This window comes from Narcine bancroftii, chromosome 3 (assembly GCF_036971445.1).
Source record: "Narcine bancroftii isolate sNarBan1 chromosome 3, sNarBan1.hap1, whole genome shotgun sequence".
NCBI lineage: Eukaryota > Metazoa > Chordata > Chondrichthyes > Torpediniformes > Narcinidae > Narcine > Narcine bancroftii.
The window spans coordinates 367,023,774-367,042,802 of NC_091471.1; the positions used below are offsets into that span (position 1 = coordinate 367,023,774).

Below are 19,029 nucleotides of genomic sequence, written 5' to 3' on the forward strand. Positions count from 1 at the left end.
CTCCCCCTGGTGGTCAGGATTAGCACTAGCATTCTATCAGTACAGTCTCCAACTCCCTCTAGTGGTTGGGAGGATCCCGAGCACTCGATGGCTACAATCGGCCCCATGCAGATACAATTATCTGGATACACAAAATACCACACAATGCATGCAGAGCCTCCACCTGAAATATCTGCCTCCACAGAGGGTGCTGACCTGCTGAATTCCTCAAGCAATTTTTTTTTGCCCCATTTTCAATTACTTGTTCGATTTTGATAAGATTCTGTGAACTATTTCCCCCCCCCCACCACACCCCACACCATTTATTCCCTGTGAATTGGATGGTCAATGCTGCAAAAATAATCCAATCCAATTCAGGATAAAAGAGTGTCAATTTAAAACAGAGATGCAGAAAAAAATATTTAAGCCAGAGGATTGTGGGTCTGTGGAACTTGTGGCCAAAGGCAGGTGTGGAAGGGAGCTTGACAGGTATGTGAGAAGTCAGGAGATCAAGGGTTATGGTGAAACGGCTGGGGAAGTGGGGGTGAATGGGAGGATGCAGAGTTGGTGTCAGAACAAATCTAATCGAGGGGATCAGAGTATCCGTGAGGGGGCAGCTGCATATTTATGCAGAATAGCGCCTGTGGCAGGGTGGCAAATGCTTCAAAATAAACAGTGACAAGGAGGTCTCGTGAGACCTGGCCTTGGTGGCCGCCATGTTGTATTTGGCGTGGTATAATTGAGAGCCAATGCTAGGACGAGGAAGGAAGATGAATACTGGCACCAGTCGGGGAAGAAACAGGGAAGGGGAGGAGACTCCCTTCAGGTGGCACCCTGGGTATTTGCCATTGGTGGGCAGGGGGGTAGCACAATAACTCATGGCCTGTGAATGCCCCCCCCCCCCATGACTCTGACCCTGAGAGGATGGATCAGCTCGTGATAGAATAGCGGAACAGAGTCGATAGGCCGATCGGCACACTATTGCTCCTATGTCTTGTATTTTCAGTCAATTTCTTCATCCATGGATTTGGCCGTGAGAAGACCAGACCATGTAGCTTTTCAACCAGCAGCTCTGGAGAAAGCTGCTCATTAAAAGCATTCTGAAGCACAGAAGACACCAAGTCAGATCTGACCTGGCAAATCTGACCTTCACTTTGCTGCTGAACTGAACATTGAGTCCAGAAACAGTACTTGGTCTTGCTGAGCTGTGAGGCTGGATACACTTCGCTTCTGGTCCCTCGGTGTTATGCCAATTGTAATTGGGGTCAACAACTAGGACGAATAAAGATAGCAAAAATAATTGCTTATTTTTCTTTTATCAATTTTATTCTCTGGACAACCATTTTGTTTTCAAAAGGTTTGCTTTCTGGAAAAAAAAAATTGGGGTTTATGATAGACAACTTTAAGCCAAACACAAAGTTGGAGAAACATTAAATTAACTTTTATTGAACTTAGCATGTTTAATCGTATAATGACGCTGACACATTGCGTTAGTTCAACTGACTAAAAATGTTTTACCAGTGATTTTCATTTGTACTGAGCATATGTCAGGGCCCAACAATAGTCAACCAGCATTGATGGATTCTAGTTGCCCTGATACCACTTTTCCATGGTCACAATGTCCTGGTGAAACCTTTCACCATGTTCGTCACTGACGGCACCAAGATCAGCAGGGATGAAGTGCGAATACAGAAAATGAATTTTCAATAACTTTTCACTTCATGGTTTTATATGCTTGAAGTAGACTTAAAATATGACAGGAAATCACAACAATAGGTTATATCTGAAAAATAGTATGTGATAGGAATATTTTAAGGTTGTTTTAGTGATCAGCTGCCCAAAAAATACACCCAAAAGTGTTATTTAAGAACTTAACATAAAAGTTTTTTTTTCCTTTTTTTAACTAATTCTTTTCTTTAAAACGATTTCAATTGCTTGTAGAAGTCTCCACTTATCAGAACCATTTAAAAATTTGGAAAGGTTTCAATATCATGTGCTGACAATAGGCCATCAGGCTAGTCTGGGGATGGAGCCTTAGAATCTGTATCTGAGACCTAGTCATCACTCATAATGTGCCCAGGGCTTGAAATCTTGTTCTGAACATCTGCAAAACATTAGTGTGGCTGCAGAAGAAGCAAGAATGGTTCAATAAATGAATCAAATATGGAATTAACATAAAAGCTACCAATTAGAGTACAAAGTATGATTAGATTATTTTATGAATATCTGTCCCCTAGATTTAAAGAGTTTCACAGCATGGAAACAGAGTGATATTCATCTATCATTTACTTACAAAATATTCATGGTTCAAAATAGTTTTGCGATTATGGGTCGTATCATGTCATACACATCTTGGCAAACCATGCAGCGATATTGAGGCACACATTTGTTTGCAGCTTCAGGTGAGGCTAAATATGGAGTTAAACACCACAATCAGTATGTTAGTTTTGGAAATGTACAAAATTACACCTTACTCTCCGGTGCCATAGTTAAATGCACTGAACTCTTCAAATCTGCTGAACTTATATTTGAGATACAGCTACATCAGCGGCAACTTCATGTAGCTCGAAAATTCCAATAGAAGTATCCACTTAATTACTGACAAATAACTACCCTAGCACTTTTCATTGTCATTCCTTCAGCATTTAATTACGGTTGGAGATTTAAAAAGTATTCACTAGTTTGTTTTTGTTCTTTTTTTTCCTCTCTCCTTCAGTCTGATATGTTTAAAATGCTGCAGTTCACTGCTCTGTTCACCATGATCCCAGTTGCCCTGTAGAGGGCACCAGCCCTTTGCTTGTCCTCTTGACAGAAACTTGGTCTCGAAAGTCCAAGGGTGGTTCGAATCTATCAAATGACAGGCGTAGTTTAAGCACCATCGACAATACCAGTTCTCATAATTTGCTAAATTAATCAAGAGTCCATTTTTAAGCCAAGGAGTCAATGTTTATGCTTTCCATTGAAAATAAATATTCAATACAAATGAACAGCAGCATCTGTAAGATGGCATAAGCTAAATCTTGAGTGCTTTTCCCCTAAAAACTTTCTTGTGGAATGTATGGAACCTATCTTCTATTGGAACAGTTTTAATCCTGACACAATATGAGCAATTCCATTTTCTGGCTTTTTTCCCAATGAACATTTTAGTTGTTAGAAGAGGGATAATAAGAAACACTGATAGGTTTGTATTAGCAAGCAATAGCCATCTTTCAAGCAAGTTTGACAGTTTTGTTAATCTTAATGTGATAGTATTGGTAGTTGAGACTGGTTTAATTGAACTTCAGATCCATTTTAATTTCTTCCAGCCAGCAGATTGCAGATTTCATGCAGCAGTAAGCTCCCCTTACGGACTAAAAATTAAATCTATTGTCTCCTTTCAGTTCACTAGACCAAAAAAAGAATGGTTATATGTCCACACTGGAACTAGGCTACATGTAAGTGAAGTATTGAGTTTGAGGAGATTTGGAGTATCACCAAAGACTCTTGCAAATGTCTACAGGTGGACTGTGGAGGGCATTTTGACTGGTTGCATCACTGTCTGGTACGGAGGGGCCAATGCAACAGACGACAGAGGGTTCTAAACTCAGCCACTGCCCTAATGGGCATTAGCCTTCATTCCATTAAGGATACCTACAAGAGGCAGTGTCCCAAGAAGGTAGCTTCTATCATCCAGGTCCCGCACCACCCAAGCCATGTCCTTTCCTCATTGCTACCATCAAGAAGGAGGTACAGGAGCTCTGAGAACACGCAGTCAACGTTACATAAACAACTTTACTCCTCTGCCATCAGAGTTTTTTGTACTAGTAATTTATTTTTAAAAATCTTGAATTTCTGGTTTGTAATTTATTGATTGCAGATTTCAGATTTATTGTTAGAGTACATACAAGACGTCAGATACAAACCCTAAGATTCTTTTTCCTGTGAGCAAGCAACATTATTGGTAGTGCGGAAAAAAAAACTGTACACCATGTACACATGTAAACAAACTGACTGTGCAATACACATAGGGAAAAAAAGGTCCAAAAGTACGAATCCTTAAATGAGTCCCTGATTGAGTTTGTTGATGAGGAGTCTGATGGTGGAAGGGGAGCAGCTGTCCCTGAACCTGCTGGTGTGAGTCTTGTGCCACCTAGACCTCTTTCCTGATGGCAGCAGCGAGAACAGGGCGTGTTCTGGGTGGTGGGGATCCTTGATTATTTGCTGCACCTTGTCATTTTGCAACTCGTTCCGCGCAATACTGTTTCCACAAAACAACACATTTCATGCCACGTGTTCATGACAATATACCTGATTCTGATTCTCAGGTACCATTATCTTATTTCCACTCTTTAATAAAATGATAACAAGGAACTATTGGGGTTTATGCTTGAAATTGTGGGGTAAAAAGATCTGTGAATGGATTTTGGAATCGTGCTTTGGTTATGAATTGCATTTTAAAACAGAGTGAAAGTTCACATGGTCAATAAAAGGGACCATAGGCCTTGAAGCATAAACACCCACTATCACAGCTCACTGTTTTTCCCAGCCCATTAGCCAGAGTCTAGGGATGATAAATAATTTGTTGTTTTATCTCAATTGCACATCATACTATCAAACTCATCCTGGTGAGGAAACATTTTATTTCAAAAGAACGCAGTGTGAGGAAATTCACATTGACCGGGACTGATAGCAGGCTTACTGTCACAGGGAATGGGAACTGGACAACATAATGATGCAGCTGCTATCAAAGATGCTGCATAACTTCAGTAACCTGGGTTCACTCTTCACCTCCAGTGCCGTCTGTATGAAGTGTGCATATTCTCCATGTAAGCACGTTGCTTTCCAATCCAGTATCCGCCCATATCCCATCACGTTGCTTTCCAATCCAGTATCCGCCCATATCCCAAAGATATGTTGCTTGGTACGCTTGTTGCTTGTGTAAGGGTGAGTGACAGACAACGGAAGGAGTTGTGGGAATGTGGGGAGAACAGTGGAGAATTAGCATGAATTAGTGAAATGAATATTTGTTGACCACCAAGGAGTTGTTGGGCCATTCTGTATGGTTCCACAGTTCTTTTGAAATAATCCGTTGGCTTCCCCAAAGACACATTAAAAGAGAGAAAAAAAATCTATGTTTAAGTTTAGCAAGGATGTAAAGAGGACACTCAAAGCCGTAGGTTTGGAAGGAAGACACCAGAAGTCATTATCTTTTTGACTCAAAGTTCACTAAAATTAGATATAATGTCAAAAAAAAACCCAAGTGAAAACAAGGTATGTGGTTCCTTATTTTTTTTTCTCCTGAGAACTGAGATTGAATTCAGGAGATGAAGTTTCCTTTGATTTATTATTCTATCTGCTCACTTGTTTCTTGTAGAATGAAGCCACCTAATGGGTAATATGTGGCTCTATCCACAAATTGGTCCGGCCTGGTTTTAAATCGTGAATTAGTATGTGTGGGTGCAAATGAGAAGTCAGTGTCCAAATCAGACACAACATGATTGCAGGGTTGTGCCGCTGCATTAGTTTGGGAAGATCCTTGAATAGAAGATGTTCAGACTGATAATAACGGTGGCCAACAGCATTTAACAGTGTAATACACATCTGACATTTGTAAAACGAAGGTTGTAAAATCTTTTCTGAGATTAAGAATATAGAATATAATAATCAAGTTATTTTAGAACCTGAATCAATTATTACAGTTTAAAGGGAATTATCTAACCACCAAGATAAAACATAATAGGTGCAAAGAGATAAAAGTTATGAAGATAACCCAATAAAGATTGCAATGATTTATGATGATAATGGAGCAAATAGCTTTCTTTTCCAATGTAATTGTTAAGTTCCCTTAATTTATGTGGTTCCATACTAACAAGGTATTGAATAAAACTTTTGTTGCTGATAAGAGAATTGGAAATGTTATCTAAACTAAGATGTATAAACAGAACTGCTCGCAAGTCATGTAACTGCACAGATCAGTTAATACTTGTTCCAGCCAATTTATGATTGGCAAAAATTCACAAAAGAATCATGTGAATAATCTTCATTATGAAAATCTTCCTGAGTTTATTTCTGTCAAACTCTTCCTTAATTTGTCCAACACAATCAATTAGAGAGAGCCTAACACAACTGAAATAAAACCTTCCTCCCCAAAAGTATGTGTTGGTGTCATCATTGAGTTGTCTATTCCCTCAGCTGCATAGTCACAAGTGAAGTGCTGCTTCACTTGGAAGGACTGATTGGGGCCCTGAATGGTGGCGAGGGAGGCAGCCAGGGCCCAAGAATTGTGCTTCCTGTGCTCACATGGGTACGGAGGGGGAAAAGAGTGGGAAGGGAGGAGTAAACGAGGGAGTCATGGAGGGAGCGGTCGGTCCCTGCAGAATGCGGAGAGGGGAGAGGAGGGGAAGATGTATCTGGTGAGGGGACCGTGATATTTAGCCTTTGTTTGTTGCCAGTAGTATTTCAACATGCATCTCTAGAGAACGGTGAATATCAATTTTAGGTGCTCGACTTGCGTTCGTATAGCTGATCCATTACAAAACTGATTAAGCATGTTTTGACTTGCTTTTCTTATGAAAAGATATTTATCAATGTGACATTTCCTAATTACCATAAGTGAGGTTCTATACAGATGGTTTGACCTTAAAGATCTACTATGTCCTAACTGAATTTTGAAGTGTTGAACGAATGACTCCTGTCGCACTGCTGCCTTGTGAACAAACAATCTGCTTGTTCACAATTCACAGAAGTTGAAAGCAGAGCTTTAACGTTATATAGAAGGCTCGGTGCAGTAGTACTTGTACTGTGATTGGTGATGCATCAAATGGATCACGGCTTGGTAAATGCCCTTGCTTTATTCAATGCCAGAATGTACCAATCATTTTGTTGTGTTCCTTTTTGTCACTGGTGCCAAGGCATATGTGCAAAGGCAGGATTATTTTTAGTGCGTGAATGCATTCAACATGCTGGTGAATGCAGATGGTTTACCAACTGGTAATGTGAGGCGGTGCCAAATGCATCACAGACTGAATTGGCATGAGTGAACTGTACGTTGAAGCTCCCACTTATCTTACCCCGAAAGTGAAGCAACAATCCCAACATGACAGAAGTGCTTGGCATATATCACCTTTCCCGTTCTTAGCATGGTCTTCAACAACCTAAATCTGAGTCACGTCAGTGCCTGAAGCTCATTCTCACTACAGACAACCTTGACCCATGCTTTGTAAGTATGACAATCAATAAAGCAATTCAGATTGTTCTATCTTTTTTTTGCTGACACAGGTTTTAATTGATGCTTTATTCAAAACTGTCCTACCAACTCCCATTACAAAGAACAATTTGTTAAGTTTCAAAAGACTTGTTTTTACAAAAAAATTCTCAAGTGATACTTATCATTCAAATGCAATGCTGCAAAATAGAACATCAATTATATTAGATAATGGCACAATTTTTTGTCCAATTATTTTCTGTGCCAAATGCTTTTGTCTTTCCTTTGCACTTCCTACTTTTATTTCCAATGTTCAAGTTGCCAACGACTCTATTTATGCCAAAGTAGAAGGGTAGTTGACTTACCGGTACTGTTGATGTTCCCGTTAAGGATTGTGTATTTGCATCGGTGCATGGTTGGTCAGAATGCGTCTGCGTGGGTGTGTAAATCGTCATGGCGTGCTCTGGTACGGTGGTCTGTCCGGCATAGTCCTGCGTAGGGTGTGGGTGTGCTGGAGCATATTCAGCTGGGATTCCGTTCTGCGGTGTTGGGTACTGGGCTGGGGGATAGGGCTGTGCCATTGCTTCCGGGGGTGCTGTGGCTTCTTGGTTACCCTGAAACAACACAATGGTAAAGTTCATCAGCAATCAAGTTGGTTGCATAATCCCATGCAACGAAATGTAAAATTTACCTCAATTATTTTCAGTGAAGATTGGGAAAGGAACAAATACAATATTCCAAAACATAATATTCCCAGTGACAAGTGGAACAAAAATTCTTGTGGATTCCCACAGCAGCTCTGGCCTGACAAATCTTATTGTCCCATGCAGGTGGAATTAAATAATTACCAAAAAATGCATTTATACATTGGCCTAAAATGATTGTAAGGATTGTGGAGCCATTCCCTTTGTACAATATATCATTAATACACACAGCATTTCAGCAGATCGGAAATGCAATGCTTAGGAAAATACCAGAGATCAATTAATTGATAAATACTTGATTATAGCCTGTGATTGAGCGCTGCAGTTCTGTCAGCATTTCCAGCTGTTGCTTTGATAGTATAAATCAGAAAAACCAGCTGAATATTCTGATAACAGGCCCTCGGCTTCCCACTGACAGGGATCAGTCACACAGGCTCTTCACATACAGAGAACAAGAGCCTGCACAATTTCAAGCAGAGCTGCTTTATCTCACTGCCAATCACTGCATTCACTTTGTCACCGTAGCCCTTGCACACAGGGTTGCCACAAAGGTATCCTTCCGAAGTATTTCATTTTCTTTTAATGTTCTCCAGTCAGTCGATCAGAGCAATGATTTCAAATATAACTATCAGTCTATTTACAGTCAGGTATTTAAATCAGGGTGTGCTTTGATAGGTTTTCTGGCATTAGTTGAGTCGCTTGATAGTAAACATGGTCTCAAGTATTGCATAATGACAGTTCTTAGAAACATTGCAAGGTCCATTGGCAATAATGGCTTATTGCTTGAATTTGACACTGCGGAAAATACTGAAGATTTAGAACTAGTGAAAGCCAAAACCTGCAGATTAGGAATAACAGTGCAACTTCTCAGAGGCATTATGTGAATGAATTTGAACTCCTGCTTTGAATTCAGTATACCCAAACTGTTGATATTAATTTATATATGGTATCCCCATTGTCTCTTGCTAACTAACTAGCATTTAGAATGGCTTTGAATTCATATTTGGAGATTTTTTTGTGCTCACTGCCAAATGGAACTGGATAGACATTTATTCTGCCCATACCAGTGGTTCAGGGACAGATTAAGGATCTCTCCCAATCTTCAAATCCTGTGATGTCTCTTTTTATTGTAATAAAGAGACTTGGGTTCTTTTAAAATAACTACTTTATTAGCTTTAGACTCAAGACCAGGTGGAGGCATCCATCTTGAATCCAACCCAAGCCGAAACAAACTAATCTCCAACTCCCTCTAGTGGTCAAGAAGATCACTAGCACCCTATCACTACAAATCCCCCCCCCCCCCCATTTCTTTATAATCTTCTCTGGTGATCTATTATTTTTTAAAACTGGTCTTTTAAGCATCGTTCCATTATTTGCATTTCCCCGAATTTCCAGGCTCTGGAATTCCCTCCCTTAAACCCCTCCATCACTTTTTCTTCCTTTAAACTAGTTATTATGGTCCACATCTTGAATCCAACATTTGTTTCACTGCAATTTTATCTCCTATATCATTCAATGTCAAATCTTATTGAGAATATTTTGCAAGGTACCTTGGAATGATTGGCTCAACAGAAAAGGTGCTCTATGAATACATATATAATTACAAGCACATTCAAGGAAAAGCAGGGATATCACTGGCATCAAAAGAGGGTGCGGACCACACAGATTAGAGGGGGTGACACCAAAATGACTGTCTCTAAAATTTTTGTGGAGCGTTTCAGCAGAAATTTATCATTTTTTTATAAAAATATTCCTGTAGTTAGTTATAATGACAAAACATTTTCGTAACCCAACGTACACATATTAATGTAATCACAAGGCTAAAACTCGACGCTAGTTTACTTTTTGAACTTTCTAATGCGCTCCGGTTAGAGAGCTGTAGTTATTACCCATTTACAATGACACTTTGAATCACGTGGTTTCGTCTGCACGCGCTACAAGCAAGCGCTGTTGTTTTCGTTGCTGCTGGTCTTTTTTATAGTCGCTGTTTTTGTCAAATTTTCTGGTGCTTTAGCTACAATATTGTGGTCATTAGTATTTATGAACCTATTTCAATAACATTTTTGAGAATTAAAGAAAAAGGAGAAAAATTAAAAAAGAGCTTCTGCACGGTAACTAATAATGTAACTAAAGGTGTAACTTTGATATTGTTGGTTGTTTATCTCACTACTGTTGCCGTTACATTCAGTGATCTACGGGAATTACGATTTACAAGTAACATTAGTACAAAAAACATTACAAAGGATTCTGTATGGTCTGGTACGGGAGGGGTCCATGGTGGGGGGTGGGGGGTGGTGACACCATGAGTTACTGCACTGGTGACACCAACCTTAGTAACATCACTGATGGATATAAATACCAAAATATTGGTATGGTTAGTGTAGCAGTTAGTGCAGAACTGTCTCAATGCCAATGACCCAGGTTCAAATCTGGCGCTGTCTGTTAGGAGTTTGTACATTCTCCCCGTGTCCGCATGCTCCGATTTCCTCCCATCATTCGAAATGTTGTAGGCTAATTAGGTGTAATTGAGTGGCACAGGCTCATGGGCTGAAAGGGCCTGTTACTGAGTTGCACATCGGAAATAAAATTAAGTGGCGATGTATAGGATCAAAATGGTTGTTTTTATTGTACTTGCCTGCATTGAGTTTACAAACAATAGATTTATGAGATCTTTATAAGACACGGTATGACATCATAGTCTCTCCCAGTAACTTGTGAATGTGTGATTGGGCCTGGCTGGGCATTATTGACCACACTCACTCTTCTCGCTCACACGCAAAAACTGACACTCTGGATATTATTTAGCAACAATTGGCAAAGGGACTGATGATTGAGTTGATTTTGCCCCATCAGCTTTAAGGGTACAATTGCACAAATTGGGCACGAGCTGATTTTCACAGACCTTTACTGACCAAAGGGAATAATCGATGCATCTCATGGTTGTTTTAATTTTTGAATAGAGTATTATAAATGTGTGTAAACAACTTGCTTTAATTAATTAGTAAACCATGTGGCTTTACACCGTTGTACAGCTACAAATTTGAAAATACTGCCAACGCCAAGATTTCAGTAAACAAACCATTGTGATTCTTGAATTAGGAAACTATTCCATGATCTACATGAGTGTGTCCTCTCCGATATTGAATGGTATTCCTTCCAGTTTTTGAAAGTTATCATACTATACGTCCCACTTCACTGTGTCATTGTAAAGCATTCAGTAAGCAAGTCCTAGCCAAAAGGAGCCAAAACATCAGCCAAACGAATCTTGTTTTTCAGACTGCCATGTGTCAAGGTGTCTTAAATAGTCTGGTAGCATAAACTGCATATAATTGCTGCTGAGCCATTAGAGGGCTACATGCCCTAATCTACTGCATCTTAACTTAATTATTCAGATTTAGTGCTTTGACCAGCAGAGATCAGAATATGATCAATGTGGATGGAGCTTAAAACAGAAAAGAGCAAGTTTGTGACCATTAAGCAATAAATCAAAATTAATCCATTGATGGGTTTGGCCCATTGTTCTGTTTAAATTTACCTTCTTCGTTGGATTGGAAAAAAATAGTTAAGGCTCTGGAGAAGACTTTAAAACACGCTTGTCCAAAAATGGAATGCAGGTGACAACTAATGCCATGTTGCTTGGGTGACCCAACACCAAAGAAACGGGTAAAAACGCAACGCTGGAGAAACACAGCAGGTCCAACAGCTACGTTATGTGGCAAAGATAAAGAGAGAGAATCAACATTTTGGGCCAGAACCCTTCATCAAGATATGAGCAAAACGTAGGCAGGTGACTCTCGCAGTAAAGTGTAGCTTCACTTGGAAGGATGGTCTGGGGCCCCGAATGGTGGTGAGGAAGGAGGTGTGGGCATGTGGGGCACTTCCTGCATCCACAAGGGGTGATTGGTAGGAAGGGATAAGTGGTCGAGGGAGTCACAGAGGGAGAGGACCTTACGGAAGGCTTTTTCCAGCAGAGGCACAGAACCACCCCCTCCCTTTGTTTGCTGTTGTGCCCTGCAACCCTTATCTACCTATTACTACTTGCCTGTGGGCCTTTGCTCCTCCCCCTGCCCCTCCCTTTCACCATTTTATTCAGGCACCTGCCTACATTTTATTCATACTTTAATGTAGGGCTGAGGCCTGAAACGATGGTTATGTTTCTTTATCTCTTTATATAAAGGACACTGTTTGACCGGCTGAGTTTTTCTAGCATTGTGTTTTTACTTCAACCATGGTATCTGCAGACTTTCATGTTTTACACCAAAGAAACAGGCACAGCTGTAGAAAATACCAATTTTTCCTCATGTGGTAAGATAAAAGAAAGCAACTATGTTCACAGAGACTTCTATGAATTCATAAAAATAATTTGTGTTGACAAACACATGGAAATTTTCCTGTTTACATATGTGTCTATTTTGTCAAAAGCAAATAAATGACAGTTTTGCTGTAAGTTTGAACAATTTTATTGCTTGAACAAAATAAACTGCCTCCCGTGTGCATTCTTGTAACTTATGTGACAGTACATGTCAAAATAACTTTTAACTCATTCACTTTCCCCTCCAATTCTGGTCAGCGAACTCCTCAATGTTATGTTTTGGTCCTTTTAGCTTTGCTGTGTGGCTGGCAGCTCCAATGGGTTGTGAGGAACTGGCACAGGCAGAAGGGTTGTGGCACTATTGTAAAGCATAAATTGTGCTAAGACTTAAGATCAGACGGGTGCACCTGCCAAAGGGACACATTTGTCCATTTTGCAATTCAAGATTCAAGATTCTTTTAATGTTATGCAATAAAACAGGTGTAATATTACACAAAATTGCCTTTAGTCTGCTGTGAGGCAAAGATACACCATCGGCAGAAATTGCCCGACACCCCTAACAGTCTGAGAAAGGGAAGCATAAGGGAGTCCCTTCAGAGTCACTGAGTGTTCATGGATTCGCCTCCAGCGCTCCCACAGCCTCTGCAGCCGCACAGACCTCGGTCCAAACAATGAAACACATTCTTATTATTAGAAAGAATAAATCAGAGAGTTTTAAAGAAAATCAATTACAGCACCATTGGTTTGTTACACATAGATCTTTCAAATATTAGCCACAATATCTCTAAATCAACATTCTGAGGAGTAAAGTAAGAAAGTATGAAGTAAAAATTTGCAGATATATTGTGCTTTGCTGACTACACATTGAGGCACGTTCCCTGTTGTAATTCAATTTCTGCAAAGCAAGCTCTCATTAAACCATGATGTAATATATTTGACTCCCCGGTCATCTTTATTTGCCTTCATACTAGTTTACAGGTTTTGCTCTATGTGGGCCTTTGAAATTCATCGCTTACAGTTGTTTATTTGTTTACATGGATGTGCTGTGTACAGTTATTTTTTGAACTACGAATAAGTGGTAATTCTGCCTCGCCTCCAGAAAAAAGACTCTCAGGGTTGTATCCAATGCATCTGCGTACTCTGATCTGAAATCTGTCACCTGCTCATCAAGTCTTGGGCACCTTCTCTCAAACCTGGCTTCTCGCATAGTTACCTCTTTCTATCTTAAACTTGGTTTAGATTTTCCCACTCCAGGCGACTAACTAACTTTTCTCACAAAAAGCTTGAATTTCAGAAGAATTATCGACTTGTTATGGGACACCATGAGGCCGTTCAATCCACTGAGTTTGTACTCGATCATGAAAACAACAGTGGAGTGTGACAAAGTATATAGATCTGTTTTTGGGAGATAAAGTGGGAAAGGTTTGTTAGAGTAGGTCACAAACAAACACTTTAAAACAGATCTTCTTTAAAATACTGGAGCACTGCCCCATGCTAGACATGCCGGGGGCAACAGTCTTTGCAAGAGCTTTGGAGAATGCCCAAGAGACTTCACGAATGGATTGTTGTTTACAAAGGCAACAGATGAAAGATCTTGTTGGAGCTGCAGATTGTCTGGAGTTGTTCTAAGAGAGGCATGTGGTTTTGCAAGCAGAGAGAGTCAATCAGGCTTTCTGTGTAAGAGAGAGAGAGAGAGAGAGAGAGAGAAAGAGAGAGATCACTTCTACAGTGTTACAGCTGGGACTGGAACAGGACAAGCTGGCAAGCTTATGGAAAGCCCCATTTGGAAGACAGCCTGGTCAAAGCTCTTGTGGTTCATGCAAGAGGAGAGGACTGGCTGTCTAATGTTTCATTTGCAATAAGGGAAACAAAAAGGAACTTGGTGATGAACTGAAAGAAAGAGGTTATCATCTGGAGAACCCTGAAGGGGCAAGTTTTGTCAGCAAGACAATGGAGTGAGTGGCTGATTAAAAAGGAATCAGTTGTGGAAATCCTGGACCAACAAATCTCTCTCTGAAAACCAACAAGAACCTTCCTGAGAGGTAACCATTTACCTCTCAAACACAAAAGCCTGGTGAACTTTATAAATGTTAATTTCTGTACACAATATAAGAATTGCCTGCAACCTGTGAACTTGGAGGAATGAGAAGGAAGATTGGACTGTGAACCAAATAACTTTTCTGAACTTACACACACATTACATACACGTGTGCTTAGAATGAGAAGGGGGTTAAGTTAGGTTAGTTAAGTTAAAGTGTGATTCTATTTTCATGTTTAAAGATCATTAAAAGCAACTTTTGTTTAAATAACTATTTGTCATGGTGAATATCTATTGCTGCTGGGTTTATGGGTCCTCGGGGCTCGTAACAGGAGAATGAGAATTGGTCCAAATGTGAGCAGCATTAAATAGTTTGTATGTTACTTAGAAAAATGCACAATGGATTAGATGCACAAAGTATAGAAACCTGATATGCCCTTAATTTATTTTCACTCCCTGGCATTAATGACTTATGCCTGTAATATTTGACAATGCGATGAAAAGTTCTCTGAGTGGTCAATCATTATTTTTCTACTCAGCAGGAAATTGAATGTGAAATGGGAATTAAATCTACTCATAGTGGATTTACTTTCACCCACAAAAAACAGTTCTGTGGTTCTTTTCCAATTTAAAAATAAATTACATAAATGTTAAAGCAAAGCACAGAGTGTTGATTGTCGAAGTTCAGCACAGAATAACTGGAACAAATACAAAACTGGTCACATATGGAGCATGTAACTAAGTGCAATTTACTGTGGTCAAATCATTTCCATAATTACTTGCAGTATTAACCTTGGAAAGGAAGAAATCTTAAGTATGCATGGGAGCAGGGGGAGGAATGGAAATTAAAAAGGAGACAGTCAATTTTAGCAAATATGCCAATTGAGAAGAAATCTTGCCGTTTTAAGAAACCCAACCCTTGGCGGAAGGGAAAATAAAAGATATGCAGCCAAAAATGGAGTGGAAGGAAATCCAACGTAGAGGCAGAACAGGAGCTGCAGTAGCTCAGCAACATGCCTTGTTTCTCAGCCAAGCATTTCTCCTTACCCATTAGCATGGGGATCCTGTTTGCACACAAGGTATCCTCACCACAGGTTAGTGGTCTGCAGAGAGCCTCACAACTCAGAAGTCGAGGCTGAAGTGTCCTTCACGCCCCTTGTGCTTCTGTGTCTGTGGTGGAGTTCGGCTCCCGGCCAGGTTGCAGCATATGGCACATCTCTGTCACTTCCTCCCTGGTGAAGTGGAGCTCACACATACAGGTTTCCTCAGAAAACTCCAGGGACACATTGGTCTGCTTGCAGCAATGGGTGGCCGATATCCTTCCTCCATCCTACTGCTATTTTTTCAATGAAAAGCTGTAGCATTTCCAAATGCAGAAACTTCACAAATAGGGTCACAGACAGCTGTCGTCCATTTGATCCACAGATGTCCAACTGATGATTGGCATAGATCACACAGGATCTACTGCACAGAAACAAACTGTTTGGACCATTCGGTCCAGAGTCATGATGGATCTGCACAAGCTTCCTCCCACCTCTCTTTATTATCAACAAATCTTTTATTTAATATATAAAAGTGCTGGAGAAACTCAGCAGGTCCCGTAGCGTCCATTGGAAGCAAAATTATATAATCAACGTTTCAGGCCTGAGCCATTCGTTGAACCAAAATCAGGCAGGTGTCTGAATTAAAAGGTGAGGTGAGGAGGGGACAAAGGGCAAGGGGAAGAGCACAGGCCACAGCAGGCAAGAGGACACAGTTGGACATGGATGGGAGAGCAGGAGAGAATAGCTGAGGAGAGGGAGAGTTGGAGGAATGGAGGCATAGCAAATAGGGAAAGGAGTGGGGTGTCTAATTGAAACTGGAGAAGTCAATGTTCCTGCCATCTGGTTGGAGGGATCCTGGACGGAATATGAGATGCTGTTCCTCCATTTTGCAGGAGGTCTCAGATCGGCAGTTCATGAGACCATGGACAGACATATCACGGCATGGGAATGGGGCGTGAAATTGAAATGGGAGATCCTAGCTATTGCAGTGGACAGTGCTCAACAAAGTGATTTCCCAGTCTGCATCAAGTCTCTCCGATGAAGTGAAGACCAGAACGGGAGCACCAGATGCAGCAGATGACCCCTGCAGAGTCACAAGTGAAATGTTGCTTCACAAGGAAGGACTGTTTGAGGCCCCGAATGATGGTGAGGGAGAAAGAGGTGTGTTTTACTCATCATCAAATCTTTATTCCCGTCTTCATGCGCTTACCCAACTTCCTCCTGAATGCAACTATACTTATCATTTGATGTATTTCCTCTATCAAATTCTACTCATCAAGCAGTAAAGTTTCTCCTCAATTCCCAATTCATTTAAAAGTGACCAAATTTCTTGTTCGTAGATCTGGAACCAGAATCTTTTCATTAACGGGAGGATTTATCCATCAATGAGGTTCATGGAGGACAAATGAGTAAATGAAAACAGAAATCCAAACCTCTGGGATAGGGTAGAGGCCATCTCGGTTTATGGATTATCACTTGGATTCAGAATTCTACAATGTTAACAAAGTATGCAAGGACTAGTGGCAAAGCTATGACCTTATAATGCCAATCTGAGACCTTCTGCAAATTGGGGGAACAACACTTCCTATCCCCTCTGGGCACCCTCCAACTGGATTAACCGACATCTCCAGTTTCCGTGAGGATCTTCATTCCTTTCCTTCCCTTTCCCTATCCCCCCTCACCTTCCCTTCAAAACCTGTACTTCTTCATCTTCCATGTTTTATCTAATAACCTACTGTAAGGTCATATATTGATCTGAAGTACAGGTTAAGGATGAGCGGTGATGTTCAAATATGAGAGGTTCTTGCACACTGGAAGTATCTCGTGGAAGGGCCCAGCTGATTTCTGCCCACTCTTCTGTCCTGTTATGACATCACCACTAACTGACTGCAAAAACAGTGCCTAAATTTGATGGAGACTGGGAGGAATTAATAAGCAGTTTGGTGTGATGTGTACCTGATAGCATAAGTTTTAGCACTGTGCGTACTGCAGCTGAACCACTTTGTCACTAACATTTCTGTCTCTTTGAAGTTTTAGCAAAAAGGGCAAGTCAGTGAGCACCAACAAACTGTCCCTAGAGCTGTCACACACCCTCAGCATGCAGGAATCAATCATAATTGAGTCATCGGAGTAAAACACGAAAGACTGTAGACGCTGGGATTGAAGTTAAAACACAAGGCTGGAGAAACTCAGCAGATTGTACTTTATATAGCAAAGATACATAACCAAAGTTTTGGGGTTGAGCCCTTCATGAGCAAAATGTGTCTGCATAAAATTTTATTCAGGTATCTGTTTTTGCTCATACTTTGATGAAGGGCTCAGACCCAAAACATGGATTATGTATCTTTATCTATAACTGAGCCATCGCTTTAGACAATGGCTGAATATACTCAAAAAGCAATCCAAGCCACAGGAGTGAAGTTGTATGTAATGTGCGCTAGTTAGTCCATAGGGATGATAAATAATTGAGTATTGACTCTTTGAATGCATCCTTCTGGGATGGAGTCTCACCCACCACAGAGTCTGGGTACTTCAGAACACATTTGCAAGTTCGTCCTGGTGAAGTTGCCGTTAGTCAAGTTTCTTGTCATCTGAATGCCCAAATATAATCCGTCGAGACAGCGTTCTCTGATCCCCAGTGCAAAACACTGACACGCAACCAGATGTAACTTAAGTACAAACAAATCAGAACACATACTCATATACACAAATAAATAAATATTGTTTCATGAATATGAGAGTCTCGGATGTTTAGTGTGAGAGTTTTTTTGGTCATTCAGCATTCTCACTGCCTGTGGGAAGAAGCTTTTTCTCATCTTGGTGGTGCTGGATCTTGTATCTCTTTCCTGACAGGAGCAGCTGAAAGATGCAATGTGCGGGATGGAAGGAGTCCTTGGGGATTTTGCTCGCCCACTCAGAAACAGGTCCTTCAGCCCACCATCTGATACTGGTCATTCTACTGACTGATATTCATTCTATTTTCCTGCACTTGTTCGTAGCTTTCAAGATGTGCCTTATCTTGCTTATGTACATTTTGATCCTACCTCAAGAGCTGATTATCTTGTTTATTGTTTGAACAATTGCTGAATTCATTTCCATAGAAGGAGAACTGAAGCTGACATTCAATTAATTTTATTGAATTGTACAAATCGAGGTGGATTTTCCCCTGGTGCACTGTGAATTTTGCTGTTTATATCATTTCATAGAAAAACTAGAACTGGCGAGTAGTGAGTCAGTGAAGGTCCATTACCTGCATCTGCCACAAATACCCAATGGCGTTGTTCTTATGCTTTTGTAGACAAGACCATTATTTCTACAAGGTCACAATTGAATTGTAATTGACAATTTGAAGCTCGCTGCTTCTCTGCAACACCACGCATACCAACACTGGATGGTGTGCCTTCAGCTTGTCTGTTGATTTCATTAAATGTCCAAAGTTTTAGAATCTAAAATGATGAAATTTTTGGAGGATATCATAAATTCTCCCTGTAGATGTCTGCAGCCTTTCTCACAGAGCCAGACTGTTGATCAGTGTCATTAGCTGCCATAATCCAACACAAACCCCATTGATATCTGCAAGCTCTTTCCCCAGCCCTGACATCGTGACAGCATGTCCTTCACCGGTCAGTAAAAATGCTCATGCTCTGACCAGTTCACTTTCCAGTTTCAGCCTCTAGGTCAACACGACTCCACGGCACATCTTCAGTGATCAAGCACACTTTGTTAGTTCCATTCTGGTTTTACCAGCATACTCTCCATATTGTACAAGC

At 40.6% G+C, this 19,029-nt stretch overlaps 1 protein-coding gene across 14 annotated transcripts in view; it reads right to left on the reverse strand.

Annotated features, from left to right (window-relative positions):
• The window catches only part of rbfox3a (RNA binding fox-1 homolog 3a), a 644,989-nt gene that overhangs the window by 155,860 nt on the left and 470,100 nt on the right, over nt 1-19,029 (reverse strand). For all 14 annotated transcript variants that reach the window (XR_011354963.1, XR_011354964.1, XM_069930251.1 and 11 more), the window contains one exon: nt 7,528-7,776. Coding sequence is in view for 12 of the 14 variants with exons in the window: in XM_069930255.1 (XP_069786356.1) it covers nt 7,528-7,776 (249 nt within the window). In the remaining 2 variants the exon portion in view is untranslated. The remainder of the gene's footprint in view (nt 1-7,527; nt 7,777-19,029) is intronic.